This window comes from Cyprinus carpio, chromosome B18, assembly GCF_018340385.1.
Source record: "Cyprinus carpio isolate SPL01 chromosome B18, ASM1834038v1, whole genome shotgun sequence".
Taxonomy (NCBI): Eukaryota; Metazoa; Chordata; class Actinopteri; order Cypriniformes; family Cyprinidae; genus Cyprinus; species Cyprinus carpio.
Genome location: NC_056614.1, coordinates 3,606,017 through 3,627,066, shown reverse-complemented (window position 1 = coordinate 3,627,066; position 21,050 = coordinate 3,606,017). Strand labels below are relative to the sequence as shown.

The window sequence follows — 21,050 nt, the reverse complement described above, 5'->3', positions numbered from 1 at the left end:
CAGGAACATGTTAATAAATTATCCAGTAAACTGATGGTTAACTACACCACCACCAACAACAGAGAGACATTTAAACTAACTAAGATAATGATGTGATACTTCAGATCAGGAAGCATCGCAAAGGAACAACAACTGAGAGCAAATGAGAAAAGTGCCACATAGGCTGTGTTTATAATTGCATTCAGTCATACTACTGACTTTTTCTGCTGTAGGCACTATACACTAGGCTGCAAGATCTGGGAGAAAAAAAAAACAATTGTGAAATCAATTTGTGATTCAAAAGTGTGAGGAAAAAAAACCCCGTTTTGCTGTGCTTTCTTGTAGGGCTGCACAATTTGGTTGTATTATATAGAATTATTTTTCCTCTTCTGATAATATATAAATATGGCTGCTGTTATAACTAACTAAAAATGAAACACTATTTTTTGCAATTCTGCGAAAAATTGTAGGAGAATTTTTTTTTTTTACTTTAACATTTTTTTTAGATGATTTTTAATTTTTGAAGAGTTGAAATTATCGTTTTTATATGGCTTAAAATTATTATTATTAATAATAATAATTATTATTACTTTAAAAAAAATAAAACTAAATAAATATTATTATACTGTAGTAATGTTTCACTGAAAAATTGAAAACAATGTATTTAATAAAAATAATATCACTACAAACAAGTACTGTATTCCACAATATAATGGTTTGACTATCCAAATCATGAACAATTGAACTGGAATTAATATCAGCTCTGATTTTTAACTTTTTAAATGATATATCTGGTTCTCGATTCATTTGGACTGCAAAGAGATGCTACACAAAACTAGATTAAAAATGCAAAACAACACTTTCATTTGTACATGTCACTCTCTGAATTAAAAATGCAGTTCTTACAACAAAACAAAAATATACCCCTTTAAAAAATTCACACTTTCACAAAATGTTCTGTTTGAGATTTTTTAAACCATTTTTTAAAAATAATAAGCCGTTACTGTGTTACTTCATAGATTGCAGTATGGATTGATTCCCAGTCTAGCCAAAATCTGCCACTCACTCAAAAGCATACTGCCACTGTTCAAAAGCATACTGTTTAATGCAGGACACTGCCTATGATAAAATACAGTAGGTATCATGCAAAGACAAAGATTTCAAACAGCAGTATGCAACAATATCCAGAAATCAAAAGTCACACAATCTCACTATGTTGCATATTTCAGGGCTCCTTTACACTAGTATTTACACTGTGTCAAAGAAACCAACAAATCCATTGATTCTGATGGGGATTTTGGAAACATAAACAGTTATTCACCATTTTTATTCCAAAAATAAATAAAAAAACAATGAGAATTGTGGGATACAATATTCAGTACAACATGCACAGGTTGCTTAAGATTTTAGCAAGAATTTGGTTATGCTTTTCAGTGCATACAGAAAGTCCGCTTACAGTATACAGTCTATGCTGTTTATATACAATATGGCTTTGCATAGAAAGTATTTCTGTTATTTGATATTCTAAACACAGTCCATAAGAGAAAGTGATTCAGTGCACTCGGACCATCTCTGATCACTGTGTTCTCAGTCTCCACACATGTTTGACACACACACACACACACACACACACACACACACACACACACACACACACACACACACACACACACACACACACAAACACACACACACACACACACACACACACACACACACACACTACTGAAGTTCCCTCTCTCTCAACTGAATAAGTGATGAGGAGACCTGCTAAATAATTGAGCATGAGAAGGGAAGAACAAGCAAAGCCTAAATAATCCTGCAGGTTTGGGCCACACTGGGAGCCTCCTACTGTACAACTGCTTTCACAAGGCATTTACCCACAATGCTCATTTCAAGACACAAACTTAATGCCACATGTACTGGAAGACTTCTGTATAACATGACTAAGTCTGATGAAAAAATGTATCAGTTTCTCATTGTGAAAAAAAATACACTTACAGCAAGTATACTTTTAAAAAGAGCACTTGTTATGGAAATAATATACTTTAAAAGAATATACTTGGGTGTGAACTAAATTTAATGTTTTCGTATTTCAAAATTTAGGATTATAGTTAAAATGAGTACTTTTTACCGACTTAAATAGGACTTAAATATATCTTTAAATTTAATTTAATTAAATATACTGAAATGTGGAAAACTAAAATGCACTTTAATGTCATTTCTATTAAAATTTGTATGTCACACATTTAACAATATATAATATGCTTTATAAAGTTGTAATAAAGCACATTTCAAATATTTTCAACTCTAACTGTAATATCACATAACACTACAGTTAAAATTATAATTATGTGCTTAACATGTACCTTAGCATGTTAGTCAACACATCAAAATAAGTGTACTTCTTTGAAGCACGACAAAAGATCGTTAAACATGATGATTTAAATTTTACTTTAAAGTAAAACTTTCAATTTAACATTACTACAAAGTGTACTTTTTAAAAGTTTCCTTTAGTGTGTTAAAAGAACAAAGCCATTAAAATGTATCTCTTTAAGTGCACTTAAGTAGTCTTTTATTTCATTAAATAATATTAAGTTTAAAAAAGATTTACAAGCGCACATTCAATACAATTAAACACACTCCTTTTCACAAAGGTCAGCAAAGTTTCCTGCAACAAAACCTTTGTCCACGGGGAAATGCAAATGCTGTGCCGATCACAGTCAATCATATCTGATGTTTAATATACAGTCATAAGGAGCAGGGTTTTGGACCAGTGTGATTAAAATTAAAATATCCCCTATATCAATTACAACACTGTTTTTAAAACCAAGTGACCATTAAAATGTCCTGCAGCTTGACTAGCTTGATTAAAACATATATATCACTTTTTTCTATTGCAACTGGTTAGAACACTCCCTATAAGAGTAATTTATTTTAATTTTGCTACATTTAAGAAATGCTTTTTACAAGTTACAAAGAACAGTAAAAACAAGCCTGAGCTTATGTCCAAATATTCCTGCTACATTGAAATCCTGCACTTAACTGATGCACAGATTTACCTTCAGCGAGGCAAACATCTTTTGGTTCAAAAATCATCACTCGCACAAGTTTCACTCAAAAACAAAGACAAAGTGTGACACAGTTTTTATTGTTACCTCATGGCAGTCTTGTAGAAACCTCTGGAGCTCCCACTGGTCATTGAGTTTATGAAGCCACTGCTGAGCGTGTTCACGGTTCTGGTTCCCTCTGTGAGATGTATATAGACACAGAAACAATCAGAAACTCGTTTCTTATTTGTGATTAAACAGTAATAAACTCTTAATAAATTTTTTGTGACAGTGTTTCATAGCTGAGTCTCTGTTTAAAACAGAAGGTCATAACAGATTCCATACACAAATGCGCTTCGAAATCCAATTTCACGCTCCTCACTGAGACTGCATACAGATCAGTGACCGTGGATTCACAGCGAGTTTCTTTGTTATGCCTCTATGGAAAAAACATTTGAAATCCAGTGTGCCTATAGGAGCAGTTGCATGTTCTGTGCCACAGTGAAATGGAGGGTAGATACAGATGTCAGGTGGTAGGACGTCTTAGAAGGACAACATCACTGCTTTTAGAATGAAAGTGCAACACAGTTTCATTACCAATGCTACCTGATGACAGAATAGAGGTTTTGCTATAAAGAAGAATTAGAGAACAGTTGAACACAATACAGTTTAACAAATAGCGAGGTCATTTTTAGGAAACTGCGCCATTTCTGCATCATTTATGACATACAGATATATCTAACAGGATACTAACCAAGCTTAGTCTTATTATTTGATGAAGCCACAGATCAATGTTTTTTTAGTGATGCAAAAGGAAAAAAATGTTTTCATTGGAAAATTTTAACTTTTTAAGATAGAATAATGTAAATCTAGGTCAGATGAATAAGAAAAAAAAAACCCTAACATTAGCTTTTATTGAAATTAAAATAGGTTCCTCTTCAGGAACTCGAGCTGCGTCGAACGCTATGGGGAACGCCCTCAGTGTGAGCGACTCTGAATATCGTGTGCAATCTGTCCAATGGAAGGGTGTGACGTCACAGGCGGGGTGATGTAAGCAACCAGGAAGCTATAAAAGCATGTGCTGCGCAGCTGGCATCAGCTTTGTTGTTTTCAGCAAGCGCTCTGTGTGTGCATATGTTATCAGTCTGTCTTGTGAGTCTTATTTGGTGTTGTTTGTCCTTATAAGATCACGATGTCTAAGAGCAAAGCTAAGACAAAACATGTGGGCGAAAGCAGATCACGTTTCAGGCTGTGTGTTCCTCCCTGCCCGCGCTACATTACGAGTCTGTGCACACACAGCCTGTGCGCGAACCACTCTGAGTCCGAACCACACAAAGACTGCTAACGATAGAACAATTCTGAATCATCGCCAAATCGTACAATCCATCTGACTGCAAGCTATCTGTCCCCCAGGGCTGCATCGTCTCTGAAGGCTCCGCTTTGGTGGGCAAAGGGTATGCAGCAGCAGGTCAGGCTGTAAAGCAGTTTCAGAAATTACTGGGTCTAATGGCATCTGCGTCCAACGTGATACCTTAAGGCCTGCTGTACATGACCGGTTGGGGTGCAGTCATGAGTGGCCACCCTGCCCGTGGTCTGTGGAGTGGTCACCATCTGACATGCCATATCAATTGTCTGGAGATGCTAGACGTATATCGAGCATTGAAACAATTCCTCCCAGACCTGAGAGGTCACCATGTTTTGGTGCGCACCGACAACACATCAGTGGTCTCTTACATCAACCACCAGGGAGGTCTGCGTTCGCGTCCATTGTACAAGCTGGTGCACCAGATCCTTGTGGGGTCCCAGGACAAACTCCTCTCACTCAGAGCAGTATATATTCCTGGACATCTCAATGTAGGAGCAGACATCCTGTTGAGGCAGGGGCCGAGGCCTGTGGAATGGATGCTTCACCCCGAGGCGATGAAGCAGATATGGAGAATATTTGGCCAGGCTCAGATGGACCTCTTTGGGACTCAAGAGACATTGCTTCGTCTGTATGCTTTCCCCCCGATCACTCTGCTCCTGGGAGTTCTGGCGAGAGTACATCATGACGGGGTTAGGCTTCGTCTGTATGCTTTCCCCCCGATCACTCTGCTCCTGGGAGTTCTGGCGAGAGTACATCATGACGGGGTTTGGCTGTTATTAGTAGCCCCGTTCTGGCTGGGCTGAGTATGGTTCTCAGATCTGATCTCGCTCCTCGATGGCTCTCCATGGCAGATTCCAGTCAGGAGAGATCTACTCTCACAGGCGCAGGGTACGATAATTCACCCCCGCCCAGAGTTGTGGAAACTGTGGGTGTGGCCCCTGAGGGGGCACATCTCATAGCATCCGGTCTCTCAACCGAGGTTGTTGAGACCATCCTCCAATCCAGAGCTCCCTCAACGAGGTAACTGTACGCCATGAGATGGAAGCTCTTCACATCATGGTGCAGAGAGCGCCAGCTTGACCCAGCTAACTGCCCAGTTGGTACAGTTCTGGAGTTTCTACAAGCCAGGTTCTCTGTAGGGTTGACCCACTCCACATTAAAAGTTTATGTGACGGCCATTGTGGCCTACCATGTCCCCCTCTGTGGCCAGTCAGTGGGTAGACACCCCCTAGTGAAACCTTTCCTCCACGGTGCACTGAGGCTGAGGCATCCAGTACGGTCCCGTGTTCCCCCCTGGGACTTGGTTGTGGTGTCTCTCTGTAAAGCTCCATTCGAGCCAATTGAGGAGATATCAGATCGGTATCTGACTATAAAGACTGCCTTCCTGTTGGCTATTACTTCTCTAAAGAGAGTTGGAGATCTTCAGGCCCTCTCAGTGGCCCCTACTCATCTTGACTTTGTGCCAAAGTATTTCTATACCCTCGAGCGGGTTATTTGGATAGTCTATGTGTCCATTTCAACCAATCAAAACCTACATACACAGATCCCCCCTGTAGAAAAACAGACCAACAACAACTATTCTAATGCCACCCAAACCCAAAGAGGGGTCTTTCTGCAACTAAGCAGACCCTTTGTCGTTGGATAGTCGAGGCTATCAACCTGACCTATGAGTCCTCTGACCTCCTCTTGCTGATGGGAGTCAAGGCTCACTCCACACGGGGAATGGCGGCCTCTAAGGCCTTCTTAGCAGGTGTATCCATGCAGGACATCTGCAACACTGCTGGGTGGTCCACGCCCTCCACCTTTGTGAGATTCTATGACCTTGATATACAAGCCACTCCGGACTCTTCCGTTCTCTTACCTTAGCTGTGCTCTTCGGATACATACTAGGCTGGGATTTGGAAGTCTGGCGGAGTGGGCACCTCATTCCCCATAGCATTCGATGCAGCTCGAGTTCCTGAAGAGGAACGTCTCAAGGTTATGCATGTAACCATACTCCCAGCACACCTGCCAGTGCTTGCTTCTCTCCTCGAAGCTGATGCGCGGCACGTGCTTTTATAGCTTCCTGGTCGCTTACGTCACCCTGCCCGTGACGTCACGCCCTTCCATTGGACAGATTGCATACGATATTCAGAGTTGCTCATGCTGAGGGCGTACCCAAAGCCTTCTACGCAGCATCTCGTTCCCTCGAGGATCCATGGTTACATGCGTAACCTTGAGATGTTTTCGTGGTGTATATTTCTTTAATAGTCATTTTTGGATTTTCAGGCTGCAACCTCTTGTGCAAAACAAAGCACACTTCAGCATACTTACATTTATTATATAAAATTATAATAAATTTCCTCAGTCATCGTTTAGAATTATAAGTAGCTTACAACTTAAACTTGCTGTGAAGTGGTTAATGTAGCGCTTTTAACAAGTATTGTTACTTTACAAGGCTGCAAACATAATTTAGGAATCAAGGTTAACCCTCTGGGGTCCAAGGATGTTTTGGGGGCCTGGAGATGTTTTGACATGCCCTGACATTTGTGCTTTTTTTTCAGTTGCTTATAAAAAAAAGTTTAAATTTAAACTTTCTTTTCTTACAGTTTCAGAATCTACATTTGAATAATAATACATATGCATATTTTTTTTACCACTAATCTGAATATTAGATATTCCTGGACTTGATCAGACATGAAAAAATATGATTTCTTATGTAAAGCCATAACTGAATTCTTATCATATTCATAAATTAATTGATAACAATTCTGGAAGTTTTTGGCACTAATTACTCCTAAGGATTATTTCCTAAGGATCAACCTATGGAAGCCTGTTTCTGCCACTGAATAAAATAATGTAAAAATGATAATTGCAAGTTTTTATCTCACAATTGACTTTTTTCTCGCAATTATGAGAAATAAAGTTGCAAGTCTGAGAAAAAAAGTCAGAATTGCATGATATAAACTCACAATTCAGGCTTTTTTTCTCAGAATTGTGAGTTTATCTCTAACAATTGTGAATTATTTCGCAGACTTGCAACTTTCTTTCTTAGAATTGCAAATTTATATTTTGCAATTACTGCTTCTCTCAGAATTGTGAGATGCGAGATATAGTCCAATTGCAAGCTTACACTTCACAATTCTGAGAAAACGAAGTCATCAGAACTGCAAGAAAACATCTCAGAATTGCGAGTTGATATCTCACAATTCTGAGTTTTAGAATTCTGAGATAAAAAGTAGAAATAACATTTTTATGTCATGATCGTGGCACCAGGGAAGCAATGCCGTTTCACAAACTGTGCTCTGATTGGCTAAGATATCCACGTCTGCAGTTAAAAGTACACACACACAAAAAATTACTATTTGTATTTGTAAAGATATTTGAGGTGCTATATAGCTCCACTAAGTGGTGAAAAAAATGGTGCTTAATAGCACTAAAAGTGGTTCTTTGGTTTGTAGTCATAGGGGAACCACTTTAAGCACTACATGGTACCTATATCTTTAAAGATAGTGCTATATAGCATCTATGAAGAACCTGTAATGGTTCTTCAGCAGTTTCTTTAGGATGGTTAAGGTGCTATATAGCACTATCTTTAAAGATAAAGATACCATGTAGTGCTTAAAGTGGTTCCCCTATGACTACAAGCCAAAGAACCACTTTTAGTGCTATTTAGCACCATTTTTTTTCCGGGTGTAAGATATTTCAATGTCCTTACATTTAAAACTTAAACTTTCATCATTACCCAATTCATTTTATTCAATTTAAAATGTAATTTTTAATTTTATGAAAAATATTTAAGACAGAAATATAACTGTATTTAACCTGAACTTCTCTTCTGACCTATCACTTTTCTAGCAATTTGTTTAACATAAAAATTTTAGAGTTGTGAGATAAAAAGTCACTACTGCCTTTTTAATTTTTTTATTCAGTGGCAGAAATGGGCTTCCACAAGAACGGCAAAAATGTTCTTATAAGTGTTGTGGTTTTGACCTGTTAGCGAGCAGATCCACTCTCTCTCTGATGCGTTCTGAATAGATGTTGTTCTGACTGATGAGGCTCTCTCCCGCCTCTATGACAGCTTTAATGCGGTGCAGGTTGAGCTCCATGGTGGTGGTAAAGTCCTTGTGCTTTTTGATGGCTGCCTCCACCGTCTCCACTGTGGTGGGGAGCTCTACATGGGCCAGCGCTGACTCCTGAGGAGAGGAGAGAAAGACAGGGTGAAATACTGCATACAGAACACATCTCAAATGAGTCCAGATCAATTACACTAAAAGCAAATCCATAATCAGGGCAAACGGCAAGCCATTGGTGGTACTGCAATAATAAACACTTTGAAACAATATCAATGCTCACATATTCTTCTGTGACGATTCCACAAATGTTTTCTAACTCGGTCAGTTCTACAGATTGAAGGCACAAATACAAACGGTCTACTTAAATTCATTTTTCTTGCAAACAGATATTAACAAAAAAACAATATTGATAAGTCTTAAAACCATAATTGTTAAATATGTTTAGTTGTCCTTACAATGTTGCCAATAGCTCAAACATTCTTAAGGTAAAGTAGCTAATGAATGGCACTGCCATGTGTGTTACTGCAAACCAGTTCACGCTCGATGACTCTGTACCCACAGGCAACAGAAAACGACTCTGGGCTTTTAGCAAACCACAAAAGACACGGGGTTGAGGAAATGCATGTCCTCCGGCATTTAAACCGCATTTATGATATTCCTATAAAGTGATGACCCAACATAAAAGCAGCAAATGTCTCTGAATATGAACTGAGCAATGACCTTAAACTGCCCTGATGCTCCTGACATTTACAGATGTGACCTGAAAAACATCAGTCAGATGTGTTCTTGTGTCCTAATGGTCTGCTAACTAGAACAGAACAGTCATAAAGCGTCTTAAATATCTCAATTGTTTTTTTCTAGACGGCGATGAGATCTAAAGGAGAGCAAATGGAGACTTTTCTCAATTGCATTTACCTTTTTACTAAGATTTGCCTCATTTCTGAGGGTGAATTGGTTTGGGCTAAACACATGGCAGTATTGAAACCTGCCATGTCTAAACCCTAGCTTTAGAAGAGATCTCAACAATTAACATATTAATTCTATTAAAATTAAAAAGAAAATTTTTATAAGAAACATTTGAAACAAAACTGGTTATTTAATGTAAGTACATTTATATAAACATAGCTGTATTTGACTATATTTAACCTCTTCTCTGCCCTGTCCACTTTTCTAGCAAATTTTTCATATAAAAAGTTTGAAATAGGTTTAAATGTTTTTTAAAGTATCACCAGTATGGCATTCATCTGATCAAAAATACAGCCATATTATGAAATGTAATATAATTTAAAAGAAAAAACATTTTTTTTTAACATTTAGAATAATAATAAGAAATGTTTCTTGAGCAGCAAATCAGCATATTAGTATGATTTCTGAAGGATCATGTGACACTGAAGACTGGAGTAATGATGCTGAAAATGCAGGAAAAATTACTCTTTAAAATATTTTCAAATAGAAAAGTTATTTTAAATTGTGATGATATTTCACAGTGTAACTGAATATAACTGCTTTAAAGTTTTTTTTTATCAAATAAATGCAGCCTCGGTGAGCAAAAAAAGACACTTACAAAAAATCGTAATTATTTCTAAACTTTTGACTGGTAGTGTCACTGTCATAAATGAGATCTCCTTTAAGATTCCTCATCTATGACAGAGCCATAACAATTTAGCCTTCAGAAATATCTTTCATAAAGAGGTATCATGGGCTTTACCTGGTTATTGAGGAAAGCCTCGGCCTGCTTGACGTCCCTCAGGAAGAGATGGAAGATGTGAGCTTGCACCAGCACCTCCCTCCTGCTCTCCCACATCTCCAGCAGTTTGTTCCAGCCCACGTCCAGCTTGTGCAGCCACTGCTGCAGAGCTCCATGAGGCAACGGCGCTTCATCCGTCTCCAAGAGCTCATTCACAGCCTGGAGACGCTCGTAGTCCTCTTCGTACCTTCCGATCTCCTCCTTGAGCGCGGCGTGTTGGTTTATCAGCCGTTCTGCGTCCTCTAAAGCATTGGGAAGCTCATCCGAAGCAGCAGCTGTCTGGGTTTGCACCAACCAGGTGAGGAAGGAATCCAAGTCTTGGATGAACTGTTGCAAGCGGCCAGCGACCGTTAAAGAGTCTTCACAGCCTTGCAATGTACGCTTTAGCTCTTCCCACTCCACACTGATGCCCTCGAAGGGAACCAGGATGTCTATGGCCTTGTCTGGATGGGATGTGGCGAGCTCCTCCGCTTCCTCCTGAAGGTGAAGGAGCTTGGGCTCGAGAACTGTCAGAGCTCCCTCCATGGTGGAGAGACGGCGCTGCAGAGCCAGAACGCTGCCCAGGTCACTGCCCACATACTGCGTGGCGTCTATGGCTTTCCGCTTGTCCTGAATCTGGGACTTGATCTCCGTGCATTCCAGTAAGTAGTTCTGGATGAGCAGGATCGAGTCCAGGTGATCTTTCTTCTGCTCGACCAGCTCCACGATGCGGTTCCACCTGTGATGCACAAAAAGAAAGCAATTTAGTTGAGTTTCTTGATTTCAGGCATTTTTGGATTTGAAGACTCTTCAAACACTCGTATCTCTGTTAAAGTGAGTTCATTCTGTTTTAAATCTCGCTCCTTTTTTGTGTTTGTTACTAAGAAAGTCATCAATATGCAAGTGCTAAAAGGTCTTGCATTGCAGATGTGTAATAAAAATGACTCTTTAAACACTGATGTCTGTTAGTTTTAAAGTCATCAATATGCAAGTGCTAAAAGTTAACAACATTAACTTTTATTATAGATAAGTGCTTTTTACAATTTACAGTTTTTCTTAAAAGGTGCAAAATATTGATGACTCCTCTTGTTCACAGCAGGGTCATTATACTCCACTAAAGCTAAAACTACAATCAATCAATCCATCCATCCATTTATTTAATAAAATAAGGAACATACCTAATCTTCATGTACTAAAATAAAAAAAAAAAAAAAAAAAAAATAAAACAAAAAAAATTTACACTAATAAATAAACAAAATGTTGACTAGAATTAAAATGAAAGTGGAAAATTCAGAAATAAAAAAAATATTTTAAATGTACAGCTATAATAATATCTCAATGCTAATAAAACAACACTGGTTTGCAGGGATGTATATGCATTTTTAACCTATAAAATACTCTCTAGAACAGTGGTTTTCAGCCTTATTGACTTCAAGGCTATTCATTGTCCTCAACAATATTTGAAGGCTCACTAATACTAGTTTTGCTATTTTTTTTAATCGATAGGCACTAATACTTTCTATAAATTAAAAAATAAAAAATAACTAAAATAATTATAGTCAAAATTAAAATAATTACTTTTCAAAATTCCATAAGCTTTAAGAGCCACTGACCTAGAAGGAGAATTAATTGTATAAACTAACAAATTCATATTTCAACAGAAAATGTTAATTAATAAATGTTTTAATAAATTAAATGTAAAAAAAAAAGCTTTTCATTGGAAATTTTGTACTACATCCCATTGTACATCTTCTGTTACATGTTCTGTTACGATCTCGAGTAAGGCTTGGATGATGCATAATAAAAATGACTCTGTTCCAGAAAACATGACTCAGTCTGAATCATTCTCAATTCATGGACGCACACACACACACACACACACACACACACACACACATCAAGGACCCACCCACACAAAAAACAGTCCGAGGAGGACACACCGGTGGGCCACAGCTCAAGGCCTGAGACACAATATCAGTAATCAAACACAGAGTTACTACAGGGCACACTTTAATGAAACATTCTTTTAAATGCACTGTGGCATTAAATATTGGCGAACAATAGCTGTGAATGTGTTTGGGTTCGGCTCGTAGTGCTTTTGAGCCGGGTCAGGCGTGCACTGTATGTGGCAGCCACAGCAGATGGCAGCACACTGAGAGAGGCTATTTATGCCAAAGTCAGTCTAAAACGGATCACTGGAGTTTTTCACACATACGTCACAGCTTGCCAGTTTCAGTGAAAGCTTGTGAAAGCAGCAGCCCATTTTCTAAAGACGCCCATGTGTTAAAAGTGACAAACAACAGCAGCATCAGGAATGAGCAGGGTCTTCTGAATGAAACTATTTAAAAAAATGAAAACCAATAAAATCAACTGAAAACAATTACATATCAGGGTAATGAAAGACTAGCATGGGATAAGAGAATGGAAAAACATGCAACAAAATTAGCAATATATGAGAAAAAGACAAAAAGATTAATTGGCCAGAGTTATTTGAACAGAACATTTTTTTATTATTAATTTGCATAAATAAATAAATAAATAAACAAATAAAGCTTTTTAGGTTTGAACCCAACAGTGCCCACCCATATTTCCACAGCCTTAATTACAGATATGAATTTTTTTAAGCATGCTTTTTATTTTATCTACCTTTATTTTTATTTAACTTTATATATCGAGAAGCTTCCTTAAACTCTAGATTCATTGGATGTAGAGCAAAACATTTAAAAAGTTTTTTTTTGTTTTCATTTTGATGATCAGCTTGCAGCTCATGAAAGTCAAAAATCCAGTATCTTAAAATATTTGAATATTTCCTAAGATCAAAAAAAAAAAAAAAAAAGAAAAGTTCAAGTTCTTTAAAGTATGTTCATTTATGCACTCAATACTTGGTCGGGGGTTCCAGACCAAGGGCTCTACATTACATGTAAATAAACAATAAAAAAAAAAAAAATCACCACTTTAAAAAATAAACAAAAAAAAATATAACTTTTTCACGATATTCTCATTTTTTTAGATGCACCTGTAGTTGATTGGTGATGAACATGATGCAATAGTAATTGCAGGGTAAATACATTCATGCCACCTCTGAGCTGCAACAAACGGACTCTTAATACCAATTCAGATGCAGCTTCTGAAAAAAAAAAAAAAATATATGGCTGCTGTAGCCTAAAGGTTTATGCATAATAATCACATAAAATATTTATTTCTAAAGCTACTTTTTGTCTATTTGATACTCTTCTCATTTAACACAATAGGACTGTTTTGTTGATTAAGTTAAAATTGCGCTAACCAATGGTTTCAACAGAAGCATATCATCAGTTAAGAACTAAGAGCTCATGGTAGGGTCTATCTTGAAAAGTTTTTGTGCAATCATTAAAAATCTCTAAGGAGAAAATGAAAATAATTTTTAACTTCCTGTTGCCCTCTTTGGTATTTTCCATTTAATATGCAGGATAATGTTATACGTCACACAAACTGTACATATGATGTGGAGTTACCTGCTGTTCAAGTGATCTTGACAGCCCCTGACTTCGGTGGAACTGGGGTGACCGCTGTCTAAGAGCTGCTGGACGATCTGATTAACATCTAGTATCCTTCCCATCAGGCTGTTCATCTCCTGGTCCAAACTTTCAAACCTAAAATGCAGAAAACTTACTTCTCAGATAAGAAGATATTCAATGGTAAATCACAGTTAGGCTTTTGTGTCCATAAAATCAACTTTATCTGTGGGTAATTGCAAAAATGCAACGTGGGCTCACTGGAAAAACATGCTTTTATCTACATTTTTGTAAAACTCCAAAAATGTACCTATACATACAATACAATTCAATGAAGGTTCCAGATTAAATAAACACTAGTGGCAGTAAAACATCAACAACTTTTATTCCTTTTCATACAAATTATGATTACAGCAGCAGATTATCATTTAATAAAGACTTATTTTCACACGGCTCCTAGAACAATACTATGTAATGATCTCAGAACACTTTTATCATAGTGCATGATTTGTAAACTAATACATTTTGAGGTTTGCATCACATTACCAGCTCAAGCTAAACAGATGAGTTTTGAGTCTAGATTTAAATGTGGCTAATGTTTTAGCACATCTGGTCTCTTCTGGAAGCTGGTTCTTACTGCGGGCGGCATAATAGCTGAAAGTGGACTCCCCTTGTTTTGAGTGAACCCTTGGTATTTCTAACTGACTCGATCCTAATGATCTGAGAGCTCTGTTAGGTTTATATTCAGTGAGCATATCTGCAATGTATTTACTGTAGGTCCTAGAGTGATTTATAAATGAGTAAAAGTACTTTAAAATCAATCCTAAATGTAACTGGAAGCCAGTGTAAGGACCTGAGGACTGGTGTGATATGCTCCGATTTTATGGTTCTGGTCAGAAATTAAAAAATACAAAGCACTTGCAGAAATGACATCACAGGTGCATTTTTCTAATGAGCCTCAGTTGCAAAAATGTCTCATATTTTTTTCAAAAATGAGATTTTTCAATGCAATGACATTTCTAAATATTTTCTGGGGTCAAAGTAGACAAGCAACACCTGGCGAACGCTCCTACCTGTGTGCGATCACCTCCACGTCCTCTAGTCTTTCAGGAACCTCCATCCTGTTCAGCCACTGCTCCTTCTCATCGATCCACACCTCACAGGCGTTCACCTCACTAAACATGCGATACACAGCCAGTGCGTCATGAAGCCACTGCTGCCGCAGCACAGCAACTTCTGCCACCTCTGTGTAGAACTGCTCCGTCTCAGCCATGCGCGCTCGCACCTCATCCAGCTCCCGATAATGCATTGGCAACGCAACCATGTGTTTCCGAAGGCCCACCACTTGTACACGGTGTTTATCAATACTCTCTCGTACACCTCTGTGCTTTTTAAGAAGAGACTGCGTTGAATACTCATCATGTCCGAAGTCCTCGCTAGAAACGAGCCTGTAAGAGTCCTGTAGCCAAGCTAGAAGATCGTCCGTCTCTGTGCTGAACTGAAAAAAGTCCAGTGCCTCCTGTAGGTTACACAGCCTCTGTGCGGCCTGGTCCTCCAGTCTCTTCCACTCGGCCTTGACCTCCATCAGTCGCTCTTGTATTCCAGCCGTACCGAAGCTCTTCTGGGTGAGGATCTGCTTGCCCTTCTTCATGGTCTGCTGAAGTAACGCACGCCGTGCCAACAGCTCTCCAGCCACGGTTTTGTGCTTCTGCAGCAGTCGCAGGACGCTGCTCAGGTCTTTCCCGCAGCTCTGCGTGGCCAAGATGGACGTCTTCTCTCGGATCCAATTCTCTGATTCCTCTACCTCCTGAAAGAAGGCCCACAGCTCACGCGAATCCTCCAGCTCCAAGCGCCGTTTTGCAGCCAGCTGCTTTAATTCTTCCAGGCAGGTGTTGACGTGGCTGACACGGTTACAAATGACCTGAGGGTCACACGGCTGGTAACCTGAGTGAGAAACAGAGACAAGAAGAAAAGCTTCACTGATTTGTCACCAAACTAATGTTATTTAGCTGGCTAACAAAGACGAGGTTTTTTCAGATTAGCAAAAATTACTTACGAAAGTCTTGAAAACTGCAAATTAATCGGTATGTTCTGCATCTTTCATCGAGATACACTATAGCTGTTTAATTTCCAGCTTGTTGCAAATTTTCTTTAAGTAATATATATAACTTTCTATTCCTCAAAAAAAAAAATGAAATCACCATTTCCACAAGAATATGAAGTAGAACAACTCTTTTCAACATTGGTAATAATAAGAAATGTTTATTGAGCACAACATTAACATATTAGAATGATTTGTGAAGGATCATGTGACACTGAAGACTGGAGTAATGCATCACAGGAATAAATGACATTTTAAAATACATGAAGATAGAAAACAGATATTTTAAATTGTAATACTATTTCTGTATTTTTGATAAAAAGAAAGAAAATCTTAAAGGGGTCATCGGATGCCCATTTTCCACAAGTTGATATGATTCTTTAGGGTCTTAATGAAAAGTCTGTAACATAGTTTGGTAAAAATTTCTCAATGATAGTGTAAAACAACACCTTTTTTACCCTGTCAAAAACAGCTCTTTTCAGAGAATGCAGTTTTTTAACATTTTCCTTTAAATGTTAATGAGCTCTGCTGACCCCACCCCTCTCTTCCAGCCACTCTCTGAGGGACTGTTTACTTTAGCAGCATTCATCGTGAAACTTGCTAATGAGCACATTATTAGGAAAGGCGATTTGCAAAGAATCATTAAAGAACCTTACACTCACTTCTTCTGTTGGTGAAGCTGGATCATGAATGATTCACACGAACATAGACACATTTATGTAGATCAGGGCCGCATTCCCCTTAAAAACAAACGTAATCCTCTGTCTCTTCAGCTGCTCAGATGTCGGGAGTAAATGACGACTGCTATATTCATTATTACATCCAACAACAGAACACCTCAATCTCTTAGGAGTCATTCTTGTCTACATCTGCTCCGGCGATGAAACAATAATGGACTGACAGCTCACTCAGGGCGGGTCTAAGGTAAGACACCAGTCCAGTCTATGCTGAAACGCCACTGTCAATCAAACTATCGTGGGAGGGGCCTATTTTTGTGACATCACACAGACAGGCATCTGAGATCTGCTTGATTTGAGAAAGGGGAAATGATTTAACTAGATTAAAAAAAAAACATTGGGTGGATTTTTTTTATCATTATAGGGTGGTTGTGTACACACACTGCCAAAACACATTCCAGTTGGGTGCTTGTAGCATCCTATAACATTTAGTTTAAAGCTGAAAATACTCATTATTGAGCCCTGAACCAACAAGGAGTAGTAGTGTGTGCTGAATAGAGAGCAAAGCAACTCCAGCCCTCTTGTGGCGCATTATGCAAGTTCCTCATGTAATATTATTTTACACACTCTACCCTGCAGAGGTCTCTGGACATCTCAGTGAAAGAAACGCATCCAGTAAACCTTTATATCCCATCTCGACCCAGATGTTGTCTCTCAATCATGTTACTGTTTTAAGGTGCACTCACCTTCAATAGTGGTGAATTTGAGAGCTGCAGTGTTGAGGGTTTGAACTCTGTCCGCCTGTATAGAGATGTCAGCCTCCTGTAAACTCTGTTTCTGGAGCATGTCCTCCACTTCAAGTAGATGTTTGCCGTAGTCCTTAGAAAGCAACTTAACCTGGGGCAAGAATATGGCACTCTGGTCAAGATTGTGTCAACTTGACTACTCAATGAAAACATTGGTAATACACAATGTATGTTTTTGTAATCACAAATCAAATTGGTACAGTCACCCCACCTGCATCTCCTCCATCCAGTCGATCATGTAGACCATATCTTGGAAGGTCTTCTGCAGGGCCAGGTTCTTCTCTAGACGGGCTTTACGCCCCACCACCAGCTCCTTCAGAAGGCTCCACTGGCCGAGGATGTTTTCTTTGCGTGCCAAGATACGTCGGATGTCAAAGTACCCTTCTGACTCCATCTCATTGGCCAGCTCCACCACGACACTGATGCGCTCCTCGTACGACAGGATGTCTGCTTCGATCGCCTCGTGTTTCTTCATGGCAGCTTCTACCGCTGGCAGGTCATAGCCAAAGTTATCCTAAGGAAAAGGCAAAATGTCACCTGTTTTATTTTATACAGTTTATTTTTTAGAGTTTTATTTTTCTGTTCTGCTCACCTGTGAGACGAGACGCTGGTTTTCATTCAGCCAAGCCTGCCTCATGGTGGTCTTATGATCGAATCGTTGAGCTAGAAGTTCTAGCTTTTCCTGACGAATCAGCTCTTTTCTAAGAGCCACGCCCCTCTCGTGCTCCGCCTTCTCTAGTCTCTCCCACGCCTTTCATGAGAAAAAAAAAAATATGAGGATTGTTCATACAATAATCATACAATAATTATGATTAATTTATTTGATAATATATAAATAAAATAAAATGTGAAAATAGTAGGTAAATATTACTTTCAATAATAATAATATTACAATTAAATTCAGTTCAATTAAAATTAGACACAATCAGTATTGGTACTTAAACGAAAATTTTGACAACATTTAGAATTTTTTTTAAATATTTTTGAAATAAGCCTTTTTTTCTCACCAACCAAAAACACAGTGAAACACTAAAATTGTGAAATATTATTACAATTCAAAATAGCTGTTTTGTATTTTAATATATTTTAAAACGTAATTTATTCCTGTGATGTTTATATTGAATTTTCAGCATCATTACTCCAGTCTTCAGTGTCACATGATCCTTCAGAAATCATTCTAATATGCTGATTTGCTGCTCAAGAAACATTTCTTCTCATTTGAAAACAGTTGTGCTGCATCATAAATTGTGGAAATCATGATACACACTACTATGCAAAAGTCTGAAGGAAGTACAATAAAAAAAGAAAAAGAAATTAATAATTTTATTTGGCAGACATTCAAAAAAAGTCAATAAAGTCATATATAATGAAGCAAAAATATTCTATTTCTTTGAATTTTCTGTTCAGAGCTCACAAAAATATTAAGCAGCAAAAATTCTAATTACAATTAAAAATAATAAGCACTATTAGTAATAATTGAGCACCAAAATAATTGATAATAACTGAGCAGAAAATCAGCATGTTAGAATGATCATTTTAAAACATCGAAAACAGTTATTATAAATTGCAATCGCTTTTACATTAAAAAATATTCTGAAATATTACACACATTATTAAATATTACAGAACTTTTGACTGGTAGTGTATATCTCTTCTTTAGGTCATTATTAGTTAATATTTCATTCAGATGACATGACATGAAATTTATACTTCCAAATAAAAAAAAGCTAAGTATTTTTCTGAAAGGTAATCAGCCCTGTTCTAGTTATACAAAAATACTAAATCTGACACTGTAACCAGTCAAGAACCATATTAACTAAACAGTACACACCTTATTGATGTCTGAGATTAGTTTCCCATCATGAGGCACATATGGCTTCTGATTGTTAGCTCTGAGTTTACTTTGGATGGTGAAAAGCAGCACCTCCAGGTTCCCTTTCTCCTGGAATCTGTTCAAAAACAATCCATGAACATTTAAAATATATTAACTTTAACTTTAATATCAAAGAACACCACACAGCTGAATTATAGTCACATACAGTACTTCACGTGTGCTTTAGTTTGTTAGTATCAACACAAAAAATAAAGTGTACTTTAAAGCACATCAAAAGATTATTAAATCACACTCTTGCACTCTTAACAAGTGTATTTAAAGAAACAATTCACCCAAAAAATGAAAAATCTGTCATTATTTATTTATCCTCGAGTTGTTCCAAACCTGTATGAGTTTCTTTCTTCCATTATACACAAATGAAGATATTTTAAAGAATGTTGGTAAGCTAACAGTTGCTGGCAGTCACAGATTTTTATAATATGGGGGAAAATATGGAAGTCATTGGCTGTTTGGTTACCAAAATTCTTTAAAATATTGTCTTTTGTGTTCAACTCAAACAATGACAGAACAATTTAGAACAATGACAGAATTTTAATTTTTGGGTAAACTATCCCTTTAAGTGTGCTAAGAAAATATCATAAGGTGTTCTCACTTTAATTAAGGGCCCTTTATTTCATTAATATTATCTGCAGGCACCTTTTTTTTTTAAATATGTGACCCTGGACCACAAAACCAGTCTTAAGTGTCAATTTTTCGAAATTGAGATTTATACATCATCTGAAAGCTGAATAAATAAGCTTTTGTTAGGATCAGATAATATTTGGCTGAGATATAACTATTTGAAATTCTGGAATCTGAGGGTGCAAGAAAATCAAAATACTGAGAAAATCACCTTTAAAGTTCTCCAAATGAATTCTTAGCAATGCATATTACTAATCAAAAATTACGTTTTGATATATTTACAGTAGTAAATATACAAAATATCTTCATGGAACATGATCTTTACTTAATATCCTAATGATTTTTGGCATAAAAGAAAAATCGATAATTTTGACCCATACAATGTTTTTTTGGCTATTGCTACAAATATACACCAGAGACTTAAGATTGATTTTGTGATCCAGGGTCCCATATACTTTTAAGATTTGAAGTACAATACAAGTGCACATTCAATTTATCTAAGCACACCTCTTTTTCACGAGGGTAGGAACACCTTTGAACAACAATACAGTGACTAGTACCCTTAAATGGTAGCGTAAGAAAGCGTTGAAAGAACCAGATGATTCACGGTCATAGTTTGACTATTTTTCTGGCAGTTTCTTTTATTCTCTCTTACTTGATAGGCTTCTCAATGGTGCAGTAGGTGGTAAAGGCTTGAAGCTGTTGCTGAACACCCGATAGCGAGTTTGCAAACTTCTGGTTGCTAATGATGCTTATGGTTCTCTCAATCCACTCTAACAGGTCAGACGCTAAAGCCTCATAGCGGCGAATGATCTTCTCAGCTTCTATAGCATTGTCCAGCACCTAGAAAGAGAAAAAAGAATGCATCTGATAACACAGTCGAGTTCATTTAATTAGGTTTAACATGCACAAAAACCCCCTACCTTTCCAATTCTCTTCCCTTCTACAATAAGTGCCTTCATTTTGGAGAAATAATGATAGTAGGAAACTACATAAGTGATGATGGACTTCTCATCCGGATTTTCTGTGTTTACATCTTGGTGGGAGAAAATGGTTATTGTTTTGAGTGGTCATTCATGCATTTAAAGGTTCACATTGTGTTGACTGTATATAGGGAGAGTAAAATGCTGTTCGTTACCCTCAGGGTCTAGTAGTTTGGTGAGTCCGAGACTCTGTTCAGCTGTGTTAAAGGCTTGCTGGAGGTTGTGTGTTGCATTGGATCTGGTCAACTTGTGGAATTCAATTAAATCAGGCCTGTGAAACATGCAAGCAGAAGAGCCT

General features: G+C 37.6%; 1 protein-coding gene across 6 annotated transcripts in view; it reads right to left on the bottom strand.

The window, feature by feature from the left end:
• The window catches only part of LOC109080914 (spectrin beta chain, non-erythrocytic 4-like), a 68,308-nt gene that overhangs the window by 27,008 nt on the left and 20,250 nt on the right, over nt 1–21,050 (bottom strand). For all 6 annotated transcript variants that reach the window (XR_006156994.1, XR_006156995.1, XM_042743495.1 and 3 more), the window contains exons 7-18: nt 20,908–21,023; nt 20,693–20,805; nt 20,425–20,612; nt 19,086–19,203; nt 17,847–18,005; nt 17,466–17,768; nt 17,195–17,345; nt 14,744–15,614; nt 13,671–13,808; nt 10,159–10,915; nt 8,368–8,570; nt 3,138–3,228 (exon numbers count right to left, since the gene is read on the bottom strand). Coding sequence is in view for 4 of the 6 variants with exons in the window: in XM_042743495.1 (XP_042599429.1) it covers nt 3,138–3,228; nt 8,368–8,570; nt 10,159–10,915; nt 13,671–13,808; nt 14,744–15,614; nt 17,195–17,345; nt 17,466–17,768; nt 17,847–18,005; nt 19,086–19,203; nt 20,425–20,612; nt 20,693–20,805; nt 20,908–21,023 (3,208 nt within the window). In the remaining 2 variants the exon portion in view is untranslated. The remainder of the gene's footprint in view (nt 1–3,137; nt 3,229–8,367; nt 8,571–10,158; nt 10,916–13,670; nt 13,809–14,743; nt 15,615–17,194; nt 17,346–17,465; nt 17,769–17,846; nt 18,006–19,085; nt 19,204–20,424; nt 20,613–20,692; nt 20,806–20,907; nt 21,024–21,050) is intronic.